This window comes from Lepidochelys olivacea, assembly GCF_965140295.1.
Source record: "Lepidochelys olivacea isolate rLepOli2 genome assembly, chromosome: 1".
Taxonomy (NCBI): Eukaryota; Metazoa; Chordata; order Testudines; family Cheloniidae; genus Lepidochelys; species Lepidochelys olivacea.
Window position 1 is genome coordinate 166128140 of NC_140411.1, and position 20221 is coordinate 166148360.

General features: G+C 42.9%; 1 protein-coding gene across 1 annotated transcript in view; it reads right to left on the reverse strand.

Annotated features, from left to right (window-relative positions):
* MRPS6 (mitochondrial ribosomal protein S6) overlaps positions 1 to 20221 on the reverse strand; it is a 79946-nt gene that overhangs the window by 8723 nt on the left and 51002 nt on the right. The window contains exon 2 of the mRNA XM_084617951.1: positions 11947 to 12086. Within this exon, the coding sequence (XP_084474077.1) occupies positions 11947 to 12086 (140 nt within the window). The remainder of the gene's footprint in view (positions 1 to 11946; positions 12087 to 20221) is intronic.

The following is a 20221-nucleotide window of genomic DNA, read 5'->3' on the forward strand; positions in this document are numbered from 1 at the left end:
CTGTTCGGTCTGGAACTGTTCCCTTGATGCTGGAGACATCAGTTCCTCATGGGATTGTGGACCTAGGCTTGGTCCCTCTGGAAGCGATATAGGGGATGGAGCTGTTCCTGTTGACTGTGAACCGCTCTCCGCTGGTGTACTATGTTGGGATTCAGGCTCCGGCTGAGCCTCTTGTGTAGGGTTATCGGCTGCTGCCAGTTCAGGTTCGGTGGGGCCCTCTGGTGTTGAGGTTGCAAGTACTGGATTCAGTGCTGACACGGGGTCTGGTGTTGGTTGTTCGGCTGGTTCCGGTTCTGGGACTGGTTCCGTCTGGGTCTCTGGGACTGGATCCACTACTGCTGTTGCAGACATTGGCCTGGGGTCCAGGTCCATCACCTCTGACTGGGTCCTGATAGAAGTTTCCGGAACAGAGCTAGGCCTCACGGCTTGTTTAGCCTGGTTGCGGGTGACCATTCCCACCCTCTTGGCCTGCTTCACATGATTGGCCAAGTCTTCCCCCAACAGCATGGGGATGGGATAATCATCATAGACTGCAAAAGTCCACATTCCTGACCAGCCCTTGTACTGGACAGGCAACTTGGCTGTAGGCAAATTGAAAGAGTTGGACTTGAAGGGTTGAATCGTCACTTGGATCTCTGGGTTGATTAAATTGGGGTCCACTAAGGAAGCATGGATAGCTGACACTTGTGCTCCGGTGTCCCTCCACGCGGTGACCTTCTTCCCGCCCACACTCACAGTTTCCCTCCGCTCCAAGGGTATCTGGGAGGTATCTGGGCCTGTGGACCTCTGGTGTGATTCCGGTGCAATGAACTGTAATCTGTTGGGGTTCTTGGGGCAGTTGGCCTTTACATGCCCCAGCTCGTTACACTTAAAACATCGTCCAGCTGACGGGTCACTGGGGCGAGGAGGGTTGCTGGAGAACGGGGTGGTGGGACGATAAAGGGTCTGGAGGGTTCTTTGGGAGGTAGGTGGGGCTTTGGGCGGCCCCCGGTAATAGGGTGTGGTCTGGGGTGGTCCCTTCTGGTCTCCGCTCCAACTGCGACCAGTTTTCTTCTTCTCTGCCACCTCCACCCATCTGGCTCCAATCTCTCCTGCCTCAATTACAGTTTTGGGTTTCCCATCTAGGATGTATCTTTCTATTTCCTCAGGAACACCCTCTAAGAATTGTTCCATTTGCATTAGGAAGGGCAAATTTACTGGAGATTCAACACTTGCTCCTGATATCCAGGCATCCCAATGTTTTACAATGTGGTAGGCATGTCGGGTAAATGACATGTCTGGTTTCCACCTTAGGGCTCTGAACCTCCGACGAGACTGCTCGGGTGTTATCCCCATTCTGACTCTCGCCTTGGATTTAAACAGTTCATACTTGTTCATGTGTTCTTTAGGCATTTCAGCTGCCACCTCAGCTAAGGGTCCACTGAGCTGCGGCCTCAGCTCTACCATGTATTGGTCAGTAGAGATGTTGTACCCAAGGCAGGCCCTTTCGAAGTTTTCTAAGAAGGCCTCAGTGTCATCACCTGCCTTGTAGGTGGGGAACTTTCTGGGATGGGAAGTGGTACCTGGAGAAGGATTGCTAGGGTTTGTTGGTATATTCTGCTGGGCCTTTATCCTCTCCATCTCCTCCACATGCTTCCTCTCTTTTTCCTTCTCCTCCTCCTTCAGCCGCATGAGTTCTATCTGTCTTTCATGTTCCCTTTGTTTTTCCTCAGCCTGAAATTTGGCTAATTCCAGCTGTAGTCGAGCTGAGGATTTGGCCATTCTAACCTCTCTGTTTTTAACTAACTTTACACCCGAGGTTTAGAAATAAACAAACAAAACTTGGCTGTAAAATTTTGCTGTGCTGGAATAGGATACCTATTCTCTGATAGTGATTGTCAGCCTACAGAAAAAGACAATTCCCTTGTCTCTGCTCTGGGCCCAAATTAAAGCAAAAAACCTCCAACTACTTGGAAACCTGCTTACCCAGCCCAAAGAAGAAAAAAAATTTCTTTTCAAACCTGTGCTCCTTGTAAAACAAAAAAAAAAAATCAAAATCCTAAAAAAAAACCCTGCCACTTTTGTCTCCAGGCAAATGGGTAGAGCACACACCCCCTATTTACTTTTAGGAAGAAAAGAAAAAAAAAAACCTCTGGGTTGGAAGACTGTGAATTTCCCTGCAGGAGTTAAGTACCCTGCCTCCAGGCAAGAAAACCTGCAATTCACAAGATAATCCCCTTTTGTCTCTGCTTGGCCACAAAGCAGAGAGAAACCAAGCTGCTTTCAGTTTCAAAGCTGCCTTCTGGACTTCCTAAAAATTCCTTTTTAAAATCTGTATTTCTAGTTCAAAAAATCTCAACTGGATCTCAAAATGATTTCAGGTTAATCCCACCACTGTGCCACCATGTCACGGTTCCTCCCCCACTCTGAACTCTAGGGTACAGATGTGGGGACCTGCATGAAAAACCTCCTAAGCTTATCTTTACCAGCTTAGGTCAAAACTTCCCCAAGGTAACAAATATTACCCCCGTTATCCTTGGAATGGCCGCTACCACCACCAAACTAATACTGGTTACTGGGGAAGAGCTGTTTGGACGCGTCCTTCCCCCCAAAATACTTCACAAAACCTTGCACCCCACTTCCTGGACAAGGTTTGGTAAAAAGCCTCACCAATTTGCATAGGTGACCACAGACCCAGACCCTTGGATCTTAAGAACAATGAACAATCCTCCCAACACTTGCACCCCCCCTTTCCTGGGAAATGTTGGATAAAAAGCCTCACCAATTTGCATAGGTGACCACAAACCCAAACCCTTGGATCTGAGAACAATGAAAAAGCATTCAGTGTTTTACAAGAAGACTTTTAATAAAAAATAGAAGTAAATAGAAATAAAGAAATCCCCCCTGTAAAATCAGGATGGTATATATCTTACAGGGTAATGAGATTCAAAAACATAGAGAACCCCTCTAGGCAAAACCTTAAGTTACAAAAAAGATACACAGACAGAAATAGTTATTCTATTCAGCACAATTCTTTTCTCAGCCATTTAAAGAAATCATAATCTAACACATACCTAGCTAGATTACTTACTAAAAGTTCTAAGACTCCATTCCTGTTCTGTCCCCGGCCAAGACGACTACAGACAGACTGACAAACCCTTTGTTTCTCTCCCTCCTCCCAGCTTTTGAAAGTATCTTGTCTCCTCATTGGTCATTTTGGTCAGGTGCCAGCGAGGTTACCTTTAGCTTCTTAACCCTTTACAGGTGAGAGGAGCTTTCCCCTGGCCAGGAGGGATTTCAAAGGGGTTTACCCTTCCCTTTATATTTATGACAGAGATAAACAGTCTCTTTTTGCACGCACAGCTGGAAAATGGGAGTTTCAACTCTCTAGGAGTTAGCAAAGTCATCAGGGAGAAAGACAGGAAAATTCCACTCTGATTCACTGTGAGACCAGTTATTTTTGTAACCCTGTTCTACGGTAAATAGAAGGGTAATTTAAATACAGGACAGCAGAACCTTTATCTGCTGAAATGTCAGTGCTATCAAAGGAAGGGGGTCTCCTTTTGCACCTTAAAGTAGCGAGATTTCATTTCTTATATATCCAGGCCAAGAATTATTTCAACCTTTAGCCCAAAAATTATCCACATCTCTGTTTTCAAATGGGTACTTTGACTTAGATGACACATGAGAAGCTCCTAGATCAAAGCTTGCTTTTAAATCTTCTTGGGACATAGCTCTCAGCCTAGTGTACTGTGATTGAGAGCAGAGAGAAAGGGAAGAACTGAAAGAGGTTGAGTGGTCAGCAATCTGGTTAGCTACCCAAAAAGGTTTCCACATGCTGCAAAGGAGAGAATGTTAGATATGGTTAGCCCTCATGCTTTAGGACTCCTCTTTTCTTTAGGAGCTTTAAATCTTGGGGCTTGTCTACACTGACACTTTACAGTGCTGCAACTTTCTCGCTCAGGGGTGTGAAAAAACACCCTCCCTCCCGAACGCTGCAACTACACAGCCATGTTAAAGCGCTGCGGTGGCATGCCCTAAGTAAGCTTCTGTAATGGAGAGGTTGAGGGGGTCGGAGAGAGTGCAGGCTCTAATCTACAGGTAGGATGGGAATGTCCATTGGGATTCAGAGCGGAGGACAAGAGGGGTGACATTATAATGAGAGTTACTGGATGTTTCTGCCAAAACTAACCTAATTGAAATAGTTAATTTTGACATTTGAAATACCATTGTTAGACGTTAGCATTAGCACCCCACTGAGGCCTGTGATCACATTATAGGTTTGTTTTTTGTCCCTCTGGATTTTAAACATTGTAAAGGCTCCCAGAGAATTCTGATGGACACTCATTATTTTTACTCTTATAAATCAGAATAAATAAAATTACATCCAGATGGTATGGGTTAGTGAATAAGGATTCAACCCCTCTCTCTCAAATGGAAATACTGTTCTGTAATAAGCTGCCTGTTTAAAAATAAGTTGTACAAGGACAGCACCTAGCCTCAAAATACACAGTACTCAGAAGCAGGAAACCCTGAACAACACACTACCTGGCATTTGCACAATAATGCTTCTAATATCTGAGCCACTTCAAGAACATTGAAATTGTTAAAACACTCCTCTGAGGAATTATCCCCAGTTTACACATTGGGAAATTGAGGTACAGAGACATGAAAGGAGCAAATCCTATCCCCTGAGGAGGGGACAGAGCCACCCACTGCTGTGTGTATCCTGTAGTCCTTCCTCCACAGAAGAGGGGATGCTAGGGGGTAGAGAGGCTAGTCACACTACTTCAGGAGGCTGGAGTAACAGCTATGGAGCAGATCCACTATAAGGAGCTCCCCAAAGCTCAGGTGAGCTATTCAAGCTGAAATCCTCTTCCCAGAAGGCAGTCCATATGATATTCCCAGTGTCACACAGTGAATCAACAGCAGAGCAAGAAATACAACCTAAGTTTCCTGACTTCTAGTCCTGGGTTCTATTAGGTGTTCAATTCCATTTCTTATACCCAATCATAACCATGGTATTTGAGCGCCAATATAGCAAGAAAAGCAAAATCTGAATTTGCTGTGTCAGAAAACAAATAGGCTGATGAGACATGTAGGAATAAACATCAAAACAAAAAAAGATTGAGTGGCATGTGGGCAAATAAATGAGGACTGCTACCTTTTCAAAATTAAACCTGAAAAGGAAGAAAACAACAAGGTGAAAAAAGCTGGCAAACGGCACATGGTATCTATTATGAATAACCAAAATTATGCATAGTTTGCAGCGGAACGCACAAATAAATTAAATGAATTCTACAGAGAGTGTGTGGACAGAGCTAAGAAAGCTACTGAATTCCAAACAGATTATGGAAAAAACAAACATGGTGGGTGAGGCAAGATCTTTATTGGACCCAACCTTTCTGTTACACAGCGATAAACTGAATTTAAAATGTTCAGTGCTGTTTCACAAAAAACATCTCTACTAACAAATCTGACCTTCTCTAGGACACAGAGAGATACAGGGTCAGAGGCAGGATTCTAAAACTCTGGATTCCTGGCTCCTATTCCTGTGCTCAAATCAACATGTACTGGCTCTCTAGCATAAAGAATACCACGGGTTTAAATATTAGTAGTGTCCTCCAGTTTTACATTAAAACACCAATACAGCAATGATTTAGTCAAATTTTTTCCTAAATTTACCCCAACACGCACATAGAAATTTATAGTTTTTGTAATGTTTAAAGCATACTAAGAGCTCACATGCTTCCAGCAGTTCAGAGCTGATGTTTATCCTTTGGACAAGCAAATTTTAATTCTTTTTTTAAAAAGCCATAATTTGCCTAAAAAAACCCCACCAAACATTAGGGGGAAAACATACAGTAACAGAAATTACAGGTATTAAGAGTGAAATTTTGTTCCTATTGAAGTCAATGCAGAAGTCCCATGGTCTTCGATGAAGCCAGGATTTCACCTTATGTATAATTTTGGCCCCCCAATGACATATCTTTATCATAAAGGTCAGATACTGTAAGTGATTAGAAAGTTATATGATTAAAAACAAAAAGGAATACAGAAAGCTGCAACTATTCCTAAATTTAAGAAATGGTATTTAGGAAAGGTAAGCAATATTTCACCCACCACATGGGCTACAAAAGAGCTGTTTTTCTGTTCAGGATACATTTTATACATCTAGCTCTCAAAATATACATGAATATGAATTGCTAGCCATCTTCTCACAATTACTTAAACTTAAAGGCTCAGTTATACCCTGAAACATAAAGGTAAACACCACCCAAGTTCCTGGGAAAACTATTACTGCTACAGTGTTTGCACAAGAGATGTTTTTCAAGGACACAGCAGATTGCACAGAGGTAAATTTAAGAGGAAGAGACAGCCCTGAATTTGTACCAGTTCAAGTGTTGCCCCCACCATCAATATACTCTTTCACAGTAAATACAGTTTGCTTACTAAGATCAAGGTAACTTTACACTTCTGCTGAGATCTTCAAAGCTGCCTAGGGGATTTAGACACCCAACTTCCATTAAGTTTAATGGCAATTGTGTGTCTAAATCCCTTATGGGCTTTGAAAAATCAAAACATTGAAATAAGTAGAGATCAGTTGGCTGTAAAATTCCCATTACCTGGCAACGCCCCTGGGTATTCTTAAAATACTCGTTTGCCCCTCATATACCAACAGCATTCTCTGAAGAGTGGCATGGTAGCACTATGGATCCACACAACAAACAACTGCCCTACAATTAACCTCTGAATATTTTCCTGTTTGACTCCTCTCCATTTAGTAAAGGCATTACATTAACCTGGCTAAGTACCTTAGCTGCTTGTCATGTATATTATACTGTATGATTTTGTGCCATGTTTCTCAGTCAAACCCAGCTTTATTATTGCACATGAATATTTTACCCGTATTTTAAAATGTAATTAACTAGATGGAAAAAGAATATTCAGTAAAACAGAGAGGGCTCCAACTATGGTCTGTGGACCATAGAGCACTTTTTGGTGGGATTGTTCAGAGCTGGCAGGGTTGCCCTGTGCTGGCTCTCTACAATATTTCCAATTGAGAAAAACAAAATGGGTAGGAGGGGGAGCTGAAGCAAAGAGCAAAAGCAGACAGTATAATTACTGTTTTACCCTACTAGAAAAAAAAAAACACACTCGAGACAAGCGAAAACCCATTATATAATTTCCTAATGTTACTTTTTCATGTAAACACTCCCCGTAGCTGGCACAGGGACGTTATGCCTCTATAACTGGAAGGCAGGTGGTTCATATGATGGTCACTGGGAGGAGACTGTTTCCCATGGAAAATCTCTGCTAAAATGTGGCCTACACTATGAATGTTTTACTGTCGGAGTTCTCACACTGTTTACCAGCCAGGAGGCCAAAGGTGAGTGGATTCAGCATACATCCCAAGCCCACAAGCATCTGGAAACAAAGGGAAGCAATCAATTGAACGATTAGCTTTACCAAGAGTCACATAAAACCTCCACGCAAGGCTTCGAAAGATTCAGAATTCTGTCCTATCCGTCTCTTCTTACCAGACATAATACCACCTACACCAATGCTTCTCAAGCTATCTGATGTGGGGGACCGGCAATTTTTTTTTCCAATGTGCGCCCAGACCGGCAGTCGATGGCTCATGGACCGGCACCGGTCCACAGACCACCACTTTGAGTAGCACTGACCTACGCCACTCATAGTAGCCTTTTAGTTTCCTTCATAAACAGCTCTGGCAGAATGAGAGATGGAGCTGTGACACTTAAAACCAAGTTAATGAGACAGAAGAGTTAAACAGCATTCAAAAAGTGCCTATTAAAGGGAAGATTAATTTAAGATTTTTTAATAAAAGACAGGTTGCTGGATGTAGATTTAGCTCACTGTAATATTTTGATAAACTACTGTGGTTTTCACGCTGTGTACCATTTTAAATAAAACAATTAAATACCTTTACAAGTGTTATAGGGAGGGAACAAAGTGATTTTAAAAGGTGAATAAAGAACTGGCTTTTATTTCCTATTCCTAGAATTTGCTTAATTACCTGAGTTACCTAAGGTCTTAAACACAGAAAATATCTGATGGCACATCAATAATCCACCACAAATGAGTACTGCAGCACAGCTCTATCTGCTACAGAAGAACAATCACAGTACATGGGTACATCCAGGGACACACTCCCGCTTATTATAGGCACAGCTTGAACAGCACTGCCTCTTATTAAGGTTGCCTAACACTACTCACTGTACAGACCCTGTTTTAAGTTGCTCACAACCTTTTCAAACTTAAACCGTTTGGGCTGAAATTTTACATGCTCAGTGTCTGCCTCAAATTGAGGGTTGTTGTGTGTGTTTGTGTTATTTATTTATTTTATTTTAGCTAAAACCATTCAGACACTTCTAACAAGACCAAGAAAAAAAATATGTTGTTTTGTCCATGTTAAAAAATTCTTGAAACCTCTCTCTGAACAGCTCTAGCCTCCCATGCTTTGGAGCAGGCACTTGAATTTGGCAGGGATGTGCCTTTTGCCATGAAATCCAAGCAAATGAGGCCAAGTTAAGTCTGAAAAACTGTTGTTTGCACTGGCTCAATAGAGACTTCTTAGAGTACAACAGCTAAAATCTCTGATGATTCCATCCGCACTGAGCATGCTGGAGCCTCTCATAGCTCCTGCATGTGACTGCACATGTACCAGCCCCACTGAGCATGCTCCAGTTCAGGACCACATGGGTGAAGAGCTGGGTACTCGAATTGAGGGCACGGAGCCTGTCTCTCCTTCTGTGCTCAATATCCCCACTGCTGGCATCCACGCAGCATGGAGGAGTAAACAGTCTGACTCTAATGCAGAGGAGACAAAAGTCGGACAGGGAAGAGGGAAAGGAGTAGATTGGGACAAGACTACTAGGACTAGAGGATGGGCGAGACAGGCAGAAATTGAGACTGGGACTAGCTGGGCAGGGAGACTGGGACTTGGAACTGGGTGGGGAAAGGGAGACTGGCCCTGGGAGCTGGTGACACAAGTGAGAAGGATGAGCAGGTTGGCTCATGGGGGGAAAGACAGAGTTGGTTAGACAAGGAGACTGGGGCTAGGAACCAGTGGGGGGGGGGGAGCAACAGGAGCAGAGGAGAGGGGGAAGACAGATCTAGCAAACAGCTTGGGTGAGGAGGCATAACTGGGCAAGGAGAATGGGACAAGCAACTAGGAAAGGGTTAGGCTGAGATAAGGAGCAAAACGCACTATGGAACTTCTAGTGCACAGTAGCAAGGCCCATGGCCCCAACTCGAATGTGGCACACTAGTGCAGCGCACTTACCCTGGCTTGCAGCACACTATCTCATCATGTAGATAACTTCTATGGTTGCTGTGCATCCTTAATTTGTCCCTCCTTGTGCTTATATGCCTATGCATTATGATAGTCTTTAATTACATAATCATATATCATAGGACCCCTGCCTCATTCAGTGCACAGAATGGACCTGCTCTAGGGATGAATCTGGGTTGTGCAGTAAAGGAGGCTGCTGTTTATTAGGACCCCTGAATCATTTGTTGCAGAAGTTGAAAGGTGTGTAATGAATGGGGATTGCAGGAAGAGAATGGGAAATCTCATGGTTAAGACAACTGAACAGTGCCCAGGAGAGTTGGATTCTATCCCTACCTCTGCCACAGAATTCCTACATCATGGTGGGCTTGTCACTTGAACCAAACTTTTTCACAGGTGGTCCCTAATCGTGTGTTCCTCATTTTTTTGGAAGCCTGACTTAACCCTGGGATCTGATCTGCAGAAGTGTTGACCGCTCACAGCTCCAACTGCCGTCAATGGGAGCTGTGCTTGAATATATAATGCAAATACCCTGAAAAGTCAGGTCCTAGGCATCTCAAATTGGACACCCAAAATTAGTAGATACTTTTGACCTTAATCTATCTGTGTTTCAGTTCCCCATTTGTAAAATGGGGATAATACCATCCACAACATCCTGTGAGATGAGTGAAGATAAATTAATATTTGTGAAACATTCAAATACTACAGTGTTGAGTGCCATAGGGAAAACCCACAAGGAAATTAATAATTCTGTATTCAGAAAACGGTTTGGATAGTGTGCAGTAAATCAGGTCTGCGGCCATATATTGAACAATGGGAATAAAACTTAAAACACTGAATAGTTGCTCATTCAGTGTTCACTGTCCATCCTGTGCACTGAATGAGACAGGAGACAAATTAAGGTTGCACAGGCAAACTTAATTCTGTTATTTCCTTACTTCTAGGTGCTTGACTTTGCGATTTCAATGTTCTTTTAATATAGCTGTTTGTGTGCAATTGTATATAGCACCAGAAACATTGTATGGCAAGTGACAGAAAATGCAGCCCCAGAGCTGAAGAGGCCACAATTTATTTGCTAGATCCTGTGAACAGTTACTTTCATGTTTAGACAATGAGACTAAACACTGGACTAATGGCTTGCAGGATTAGGCAATGCGCCAGTGCGTGATAATTACAAACACCAAGAAGGAAGGGAGGAGGAAGATGATGGTCATACAGCGCTGTTGCTTTGGTTAGCAATATGCACCTCATGGAGGTTTCAAGGTTTTGTTTGAGTGGGAGAGAGGAGGAATTGTTTGCTGGTTTTGTTTCTCCCCCTCAAACTGGCAGAGATCACCTCTCTGACTTTACACAGGAGAATAAAAAGGTCTTCTGAAGTGGGACTGAATTTGTGAGTCAAACGTGGGGAAAGAAGTTGAGAAAGGCTATGCAGCTTAAACATGCATCTTTCAAAGTGTACGTGATTTTCCCTTTGCATGTACCCAGCCTAGCCAAAGGTTAGTTTGCATATTGGCTGGCCATCAAATTTCACATATTTATGTGAAAAATATTAAGAAAAATGTATCTTAATGTTATTTTGAGTACTGTATGCAGCCACTATATAATACTCGTTGCCTAGCAACATTTCTCAATCCTTTCAGAGAAGCAGCATCCATATCAGAGGTAGTCTCAAATAGTTTAACAGCAGCAAAGCACAGGGTTAAGCAATCAAAAGGATAAAATCTTCATTACATTCTCACTGCATCCAGGAAGAGAGTTTATATTCAACATAATAATGCAGTATATCACATAAATGCATTCTGCAAAAATTATCCCCAAAATAATCGAGTCATTATTATACTTCCCTCAAATTATGCAGACAGATAGTCCTCTTTAATAAAAAATAGCATTATGGGAACAAGTATGTCTTACAGGGCACATATGGCAGCTAACAGTTCAGACATGTTAGAATAAAAAAAAAAATCACTACCGCCAATTAGTATTGGCATTTCATTTACAGTCAATAGATTCTGTTGTTGTTGAAGTCCTATCACTGGCTTCTGGGGAAAAAAATTACGCATCCAGGAGGAAGCACAGTCTTTACTGTGGAAGATCTCTCTCAGGGTTTGTCTACACGGCAGTCAGACATCCACGGCTGTCCTGTGCCAGTTGACTTGGGCTCACGGGGCTCGAACTAAGGGTCTGTTTAACTGCAGTGTAGATGTTGGGACACGGGTTGCAGCCCGAGCTCTGGGACCCTCCCACCTAGCATGGTCCTAGAGTCTGGGCTCCAGCATGAGCCCAGACATCTGCACTGCAATTAAACAGCCCGAGCCCCACAAGCCCAAGTCAGCTGGCACGGGTCAGTCGAGGGTTTTTAACTGTAGCATAGACACACCATCAGAATACAGCTTGTTTAGACACTTGAAACAAGACTATTTGCAGCACTGTGGTTGATGGACTTACAATAAAAACTAACTCGCACAAGATAAACATACTTAGAACTCATAGTGCTTTACAAGTTATATGCCAATAGTCATAGGATACTTACTCGGGTTACCCATCTCCTACATATTTGAACTGATACCCACAGAAAAGACCAAACCAGCCACCATAAATGTTTACATTTTAAGAGATTGAAGGGATTTTAAGGGATCTGATATAGACCATACCCTCCTCTTCTGTGATCTTGATTATGCTTGGAGATTTTATATGGCAGTGATCTTTCTCCCAGGTTTTCCAAGTCCCTCACAACTGCTCCTCTCTCCATCAAAGCCTCTATTGTGCGCTTCAGTGCAGCAGCCATCTCAGGCTTCAAAAAGAGAAAAAAGAAAAAAGAAACACACTCAGATATGGTTCTAAATTAATTAGAATCAATTAATATAGTTACCTGGTTCAACTGTTAGAGGAGGCAAATTAGCAACACAACAAGCCAATGAGGAAACATGAATTGACATCTTACTCAAATATAAACTGAAATTTTGAAACTGTAGCCCTGATTCTGCTACCATTGAGCTCGATGATGCAAAATCAGGCTCTATCGATGGGAAAAGAGCCAAAACAGTCAATGGGCCTGATTCACATCTGCCCTGCACCTTGTATAGCCATTTATATCAAGTCCACTGATTTGGAATAATTTTGCGTGCTGTTTGTACTGGTATAAATAAATACAAGAGGTTCAGGAGAACAGTGAATCAGCCCCAGTGGTTTTAAGGCTCTAATCAGATTTCCATGGACCATTAACACAATAAATAAATCAGTGCATTAACAACAATTTCTCAGTCCAATAACTGGCATAATTTATGGTGTTGCTCAACATAATGAAAAAATCAAATAAAAAGCGTACAAAGGGAATCAGCCAAAGTTTGGCTGATTGCAGATACCACTGATTAGCTAGAGACTTATTTTACATGGTCATTTCAATTACGTATGTGTAAAAAGAACATGGAGCCTTGTTTAGATTCATGGTGAAATATTTCATTGACTTTATAAATGTTTGGAATTTGAGCAAAAGTTTGGCTTTATTTATGAAATAAGGAACTGAAAAGGACAATGTATAAATGAATTCTGCTCCTAACAAGTAATTGTACTGATCTGAGGAATGGACACACTGCCAAAGACTGAACAGTTTCTTTCTTAGCACATATCAAGGCTGGTTTATAGTTTTAGACCAGTTCAACACTCACCCTTCACCATTACTTTATTTCATCTTTATTTATAGAAAAGCTAAAATGTTTCAGTTGTGTGTCTTCAAGATTGTTGGGACTTGGTGAAGAGGATTATCAGCATTCCCAGGGAACAACACATTCATCCTACTATTTATGACACACTAAGTGATGTTGACAGGCAATCTCAAGAACCACAACCACATTGTTAATACAGTGTTTCTAGATGCTGATGTGAGAAGTAAGAGGAAGTACTGTGGGGAAACAAATCCCATATGGAGAAGGGAAAACGGAGACTGTAAGTAGCTATAATATCCAACAGAATTATAAAAAATATGCTGTACAGATACTTATAAGATAACATCTCACATTAAAACATATTCCTGTGCTCACTTGCTTGATGTAATGGCAAGAGCTGGAAATAAAGTTATGAAATATAGTTAGCAAAATTTTAAAAAATGGTTAGAATTTAAGTAAACATATCACTGTGACAGTCTCAGCATTCCCTCTCAGCCTGAAGTGACCTTGTGCAATTCCTCACTTACCTTATCTGTAAAATGAGTGAATATTAGTTACCTCCCTCTAAGGTAGGAATATGAAGCCTTGGTTAACAACAAGAAGTTAACAACAGAAATATTAACAGCAGTCAGTGAAAGAGTAGAATTCATGCTCTCCTGGCTTGCAGCTCAGTGCACATTGCCCTAGGCCAGGGGTTTTCAGCCTGGGGGTCAGGACTCCTCATGGGGTCACAAGGTTATTACATGGGAGATCACGAGCTATCAGCCTCCACCCCAAAGCCCACTTTGCTTCAAGCATTTATAATGGTGTTAAATATATTTTTTAAAAATGTTTTTAATTTATAAGGGGGGGGGGTCGCACTCAGAGGCTTGCTTTGTGAAAGGGGTCATCAGTACAAAAGTGTGAGAACCACTGTCCTAGGCTATAGGTTATCTTATAGGGGAGAGTTTCCCCTCTGGTTTTACCAGACACGCAAATGCAGCATAGACATGCACCATATCTACAGAGCTTGCTTGGACTAGCAGTGCCAAAAGCCTGGGAACTGACAAGAACAAAGGAACTCTGGCTGGATTAGAAGGACTCATTCTCCAGAGAGAAGGAAGTTGTTGGGGAACTGTTTGGCAAAAGCAGAATGACACATAGGTGCTGCAACTAGGGGCATGGGGGGTGCTGCAGCACCCCCTGGCTTGAAGTGGCTTCCATTATATACAGGGCTTACAATGACTCTCAGTACCCCCGCTATAAAAACTGTTCCAGCACCCCTGGAATGACACCCAGGACCTGCTGGAATGTTTGAAGAAACTAGACCTGCCTATGCTACTGTCGGGTTGGTAAGCCTTTAGGTAAGAAGACATGCATGTAGACTGTTTTAAAATCGTTTTTTCAAAATGCTTTGTTCCTATTGTTAAAAAACAGTTAGTAACCCAACAGCAACCCTTTGAGATGTGGCAGTGAATGTGGATCTCACAGTAGGTGCCCATGTGCCCCATGCATGCAAGCTCAGCATCTTTTGTGTAGCAGTGTGTGGCAGGGCAGCAAATGCACTCTGTGCCTCCTCGTGCCCCCATAAGAGGGCATAAAGAGCGATGCAACCATGACCCTCCCTTAGTTCCCTCACAACTCAAAGCCTGTGTTAGCTCAGGACTTCAAAGTGGGAATGATGGGCAGATCAGAGGATCCACATAGAGTTAGTGAGAAATCTATGGGCATAGCTGACAGGAGAGAAAGTGATGGACAGAGTCAAGGAGTACCCATGTTACATGGTATGTTCCACTTCATATAGAGCACATCCATCAGCATAAACTCCCCCCTCTTCAGCTATAACATCCGCTCCACCTCCACATTTAATGGGGACAACATTAAAGGTGTCTATAGCAGCATGGCATGTGAGCCAGCTATGCTGCCAGTGCTAAAGAAGGAGAGGGACACACAGGATATGAAGGATATCAGCCCTGTGGGTATGACTGGGGCTGAGTGACAATGTCTTGTGGCTCAGTGACCTGAGCAGGAGTTGTAGGGCCCACTTACCAATTTCATTCCCATCCAGCCATGCCTCACTGTGGTATATTTGCAATTCAGAGAGCTGCACAAACTTACCTGAATACAACCTGGTCTACACTAGAAAATAAGGTTGGTTTAACTATGTTGGTCACATAAGCCACACCCAAGGGTGACATAGTTAAGCCAACCTAAGTCCCCATGTAGATCGTACTAAGTTATTCCATTGACCTAGCTAGCATCTTTCAGGGAGGTGGATTAACTCCACCAACAGGAGAACCCCTCCCATCAGCATAGACAGTGTCTCAATGAAACACTACGGTGGAGCATTTGTGCTGCTGTAGCGTTACCAATGTAAACATAGCCTTAGACTCTTTTCTGTGGGATTTTATTTGAAAGGGAAAGGGGTTACAGAGGACAATGGTTTAATGCTTTGTGAATATTGGATCAGTTTATTGTAAAAGTAAATAAAAAGTGTCTGACAGGTCATTATAGGAGTTTACATATACAAGTAAAACTACGTACTGTAATATAATTCTACATGGCATGTGAGTATCTTAGAGCTGTTAAAACTAGTTCTATTTTGCAATCAAGACAATGTATTACAAGAATAATTTTTAAATTGTAAGTATGTAAAATCGATATACTACAAGTACAATTTCTCAGATGAATAATAAATATATCCTATATTAGCTATTAGAAAAGGAAGAGTTCAAGATATTTAAGCAAGTTATTGGGCCCGGAGAGATTACAGGTTATTATAGAGGAAAATCTTTATTCTTCTGTGAGAAATGTTAATCCAATCACTGTCATTTTACAATAATTCACCTACAGTTCAGCTAAGCAAATTAATATTATGCAGCTTTTTTTAAAAATGGAGAAAAATATCTTTAAAGCTTCTCAAAATACATATTTAAAATGGTCACCAAGTGCTTTATTTGACACAACTGCCGTGTTTAAACTGTGAAAATATATGCCACAAGGTGGTCTTTGTAACCCACATGGAAAAGTCTGTCTAGCACTGGGATTCCTGGAGAAGTACATAAACAGAGAGCACTATCACCTGATAGCAGATGGGCAAAACTTAGAATTTTTGCTTTGCAGAAAATGTCAATATTTCAAAATTTGGTTTCAGTCTGATTTGGACCTTGTGGCTTAGTTGTCCTAATTGCTATGGACCTACCTGATAGGTTTAGGTAGCTGCATTGAACTGGGTATAATTGCCTGAAATGGCCCTTTCAGCAATTATGCCATTCCTTAGAAGTTAGACTTTCCTAATTTCATTGTACAATACTGTGCACTCACCATATTTAACTTATTGGTGCTAGGAAATCCAATATTCTGAACTTCAAAGTAGCTATGTGCATTTACTAACATTTGTATAGCACCTATCACTATGGTATTTAACACCCCAAACCTACTGTCAGTCCCCTACAGATGTCAACTGACATCAACAGTGCTCCAAGCTGAAGCCACTAAGGCTCTGCACAGGTGTAATGGTCTGCCTGTGCAGATCATCTTGCAGGATTAGGTCTGAAGTGAGATTTTGTCCAGGAAGATTTTTCTACTTTACTGCATTAATGGTCTGAGTGTAGTATTCTAAAAGGTTAATTTTGTAAGTCTTTTATTAATTAAGAACAAAAGCCCATTAGTGCAGTTTTTTTGTTTGGGAATCATAGAAATATCTCATATGTATTACTTTTCATCTGCAGATTTCAAAGGGCTTTACTCCCCTTTTACAGCTGGGGAAACAGAGACAAAGTAGTCAGCTGACATGTGCAAGGTCACAGTGGGAGAACTGGGAATGGAACCCTGCTCTCCTGACTCACAATACAGTACACTGACCACCCACCATCTCCTCTCTGTTAAAAGACTTTAACAGTACAGTTAAACAATAAGTGAGTCCTAAATTGTGTATGAGTCATTCAAGTAAGGGTTTTTTAACAATTTACATGACATGCATTGCAGATTTTGAGCCAAATACAAGTCACTTGAGGGTTGAAGTTGGCACATTCTGATTGATTAGCTACACTGAATTTCAGTCTTCCTTAATATTGATGAATCAAGCCAGATATTTCTGTACTATTATACTGGCAAATGAGCCTATTGTTTCTAAGATATTGGACTTCCCCACTAAAACCATGATCTCTAGAAGAAACCTGGAGCTAGAATAGAGCCCTTCACAATAATTCCAGGGACTAGGTAAAAGTAAAAACAAAAACAAGTTCTGCTTGGCCATAGTGCAGAGTTGCAGCCTCAGGGAGCCTATTCAAACTTCCATCACTGGAGTAAAGTTCATAATAACAGTAGAAGATCAAGCATAGAAAAGGTCTGCTCCTCTATGCCCTTCCAGAACACACACCTTCACATCCATAAGGTCAGGCGGGCCACTGCCACAGAAGGGGACAGAGCTGCCTCCACTAGTGAAGTTTCCATATGCAAGGAGAATTCACCACCTATCTCTAGCCATTTTACATTACTTATATGGAATAAAGTAGCCTTAGTAGACCAGGGAATCTGGCCCAAACTCTGTACAAGTTCTTATATGACCCCTGTAGTATCTGAGCAACCAAGTTCATCTGAATCAGGATGCCTTGTAAAACAATTATAAAGCAACCCTGCATAGATACTTTACTTAGGCCTGGTCTACACTAGGAGTTGAGGTCGAATTTAGTAGCGTTAAATTGATTTAACCCTGCACCTATCCACACGATGAAGCCCCCCCCCCCTTTTTTTTTAACCTTAAAGGACACTTAAAATAGATTTCTTTACTCCACCCCCAACAAGGGGATTAGCGCTGAAATCAGCCTTGCTGGGTCAAATTTGGGGTACTGTGGATGCAATTTGACAGTATTGGCCTCCCGGAGCTAACCCAGAGTGCTCCATTGTGACTGCTCTGGACAGCACGCTCAACTCAGATGCACTGGCCAGGTAGACAGGAAAAGGCCCACGAACTTTTGAATCTCATTTCCTGTTTGGCCAGCATGGCAAGCTGCAGGTGAGTGCAGAGCTCATCAGCAGAGGTGATCATGATGGAGTCCCAGAATTGCCAAAGAGCTCCAGCGTGGATCGAACGGGAGGTACAGGATCTGATCGCTGTATGTGGAGACAAATCCATGCTATCAGAACTCCATTCCAGTTTTCGAAATGCCAAAACATTTGTAAAAATCTCCCAGGGCATGAAGGACAGAGGCCATAACAGGGACCTGAAGCAATGCCGTGTGAAACTTAAGGAGCTGAGGCAAGCCTACCAGAAAACCAGAGATGCAAACAGCCGCTCCAGGTCAGAGCCCCAAACATGCCACTTCTATGATGAGCTGCATGCCATTCTAGGGGGTGCAGCCACCACTCCCCAACCCTGTGCTTTGACTCAGTCAATGGAGTGGGAGGCAACACGGAAGCAGGTTTTGGAGATGAGGAAGATGAGGAGGAGGAGGTTGAAGATAGCTCACAGCAAGCAAGCGGAGAAACCGATTTTCCTGACAGCCAGGAACTGTTTCTCACCCTGGACCCAGTACCCCGAGAATCCACCCAAGGCTGCCTCCTGGACCCGCCAGGCAGAGAAGGGACCTCTGGTGAGTGTACCTTTTTAAATAGTATACATGGTTTAAAAGCAAGCATGTTTAATGATTAATTTGCCCTGGCATTTACGGCCAGTACAGCTACTGGAAAAGTCTGTTAATTTGTCTGGGGATGGAGCGGAAATCCTCCAGGGACATCTCCATAAAGCTCTCCTGGATGTACTCCCAACGCCTTTGCAAAAGGTTTCTGGGGAGGGCAGCCTTATTTCGTCCACCATGGTAGGACACTTTACCACACCAGGCCAGTAGCACGTAGTCGGGAATCACTGCAGAACAAAGCATTGCGCTGTATGTTTGTTGACGTTCAAACAACATCCGTTCTTTATCTCTGTGTTATCCTCAGGAGAGTGATATCATTCATGGTCACCTGGTTGAAATAGGGTGCTTTTCTTAAGGGGACATTCAGAGGTGCCCATTCCTGCTGGGCTGTTTGCCTGTGGCTGAACAGAAATGTTCCCCGCTGTTAGCCATACGGTGGGGAGAAAGGGGAGGAGCTAGCCACGCAGTGGGGGGAGGCAAAATGCGACCTTGTAATGAAAGCACATGTGCTATGTATGTAATGTTAACAGCAAGGTTTACCATGAAAGAGTGTACCCACTGTTCTATAAAATGTGGGTTTTTAAATACCACTGTCTTTTTTTTTTCTCCACTAGGTGCATGTGTTTCAAGGATCACAGTATCTTCTCCTTCCCAGAGGCTAGCGAAGATTAGAAGGCAAAAAAACACAGTCACAATGAAATGTTCTCTGACCTCATGCTGTCCTCCCACACTGACAGAGCACAGACGAATGCGTGGAGGCAGACAATGTCCGAGTGCAGGAAATCACAACATGAATGCGAGAAGAGGTGGCGGGCTGAAGATGATAGGTGGCGACAGCGTGATAAGAGGAGGCAGGATTCAATGCTGAGGCTGCTGGAGGATCAAACTAATATGCTCCAGCGTATGGTTGAGCTGCAGGAAAGGCAGCTGGAATACAGACCGCTGCTACAGCCCCTGTGTAACCAACCGCCCTTCTCCCCAAGTTCCATAGCCTCCTCACCCAGACGCCCAAGAATGCGGTGAGGGGGCCTCTGGCCACCCAGCCACTCCACCCCAGAGGATTGCCCAAGCAACAGAAGGCTGGCATTCAATAAAGTTTTAAATTTTTTAAGTTTTTAAGTTTTAAAGTGCAGTGTGGCCTTGTCCTTCCTTCCTCCCCCACCCCCGGGCTACCTTGGCAGTTATCCCCCTATTTGTGTGATGAATTAATAAAGAATGCATGAATGTGAAGCAACAATGACTTTATTGCCTCTGCAAGCAGTGATCGAAGGGGGGAGGGGAGGGTGGTTAGCTTACAGGGAAGTAGAGTGAACCAAGGAGGGGAGGGGGTTTCATAAAGGAGAAACAAACAGAACTGTCATACCATAGCCTGGCCAGTCATGAAACTGGTTTTCAAAGCTTCTTTGATGCGCAGCGCTCCCTCCTGTGCTCTTCTAACCACCCCGGTGTCTGGTTGTGCGTAACCAGCGGCCAGGCGATTTGCTTCAACCTCCCACCCCGCCATAAACATCTCTCCCTTACTTTCACAGATATTGTGGGAGCGCACAGCAAGCAGTAATAACAATGGGAATATTGGTTTCACTGAGGTCTAAGCGAGTCAGTAAACTGCGCCAGCGCGCTTTTAAATGTCCAAATGCACATTCTAC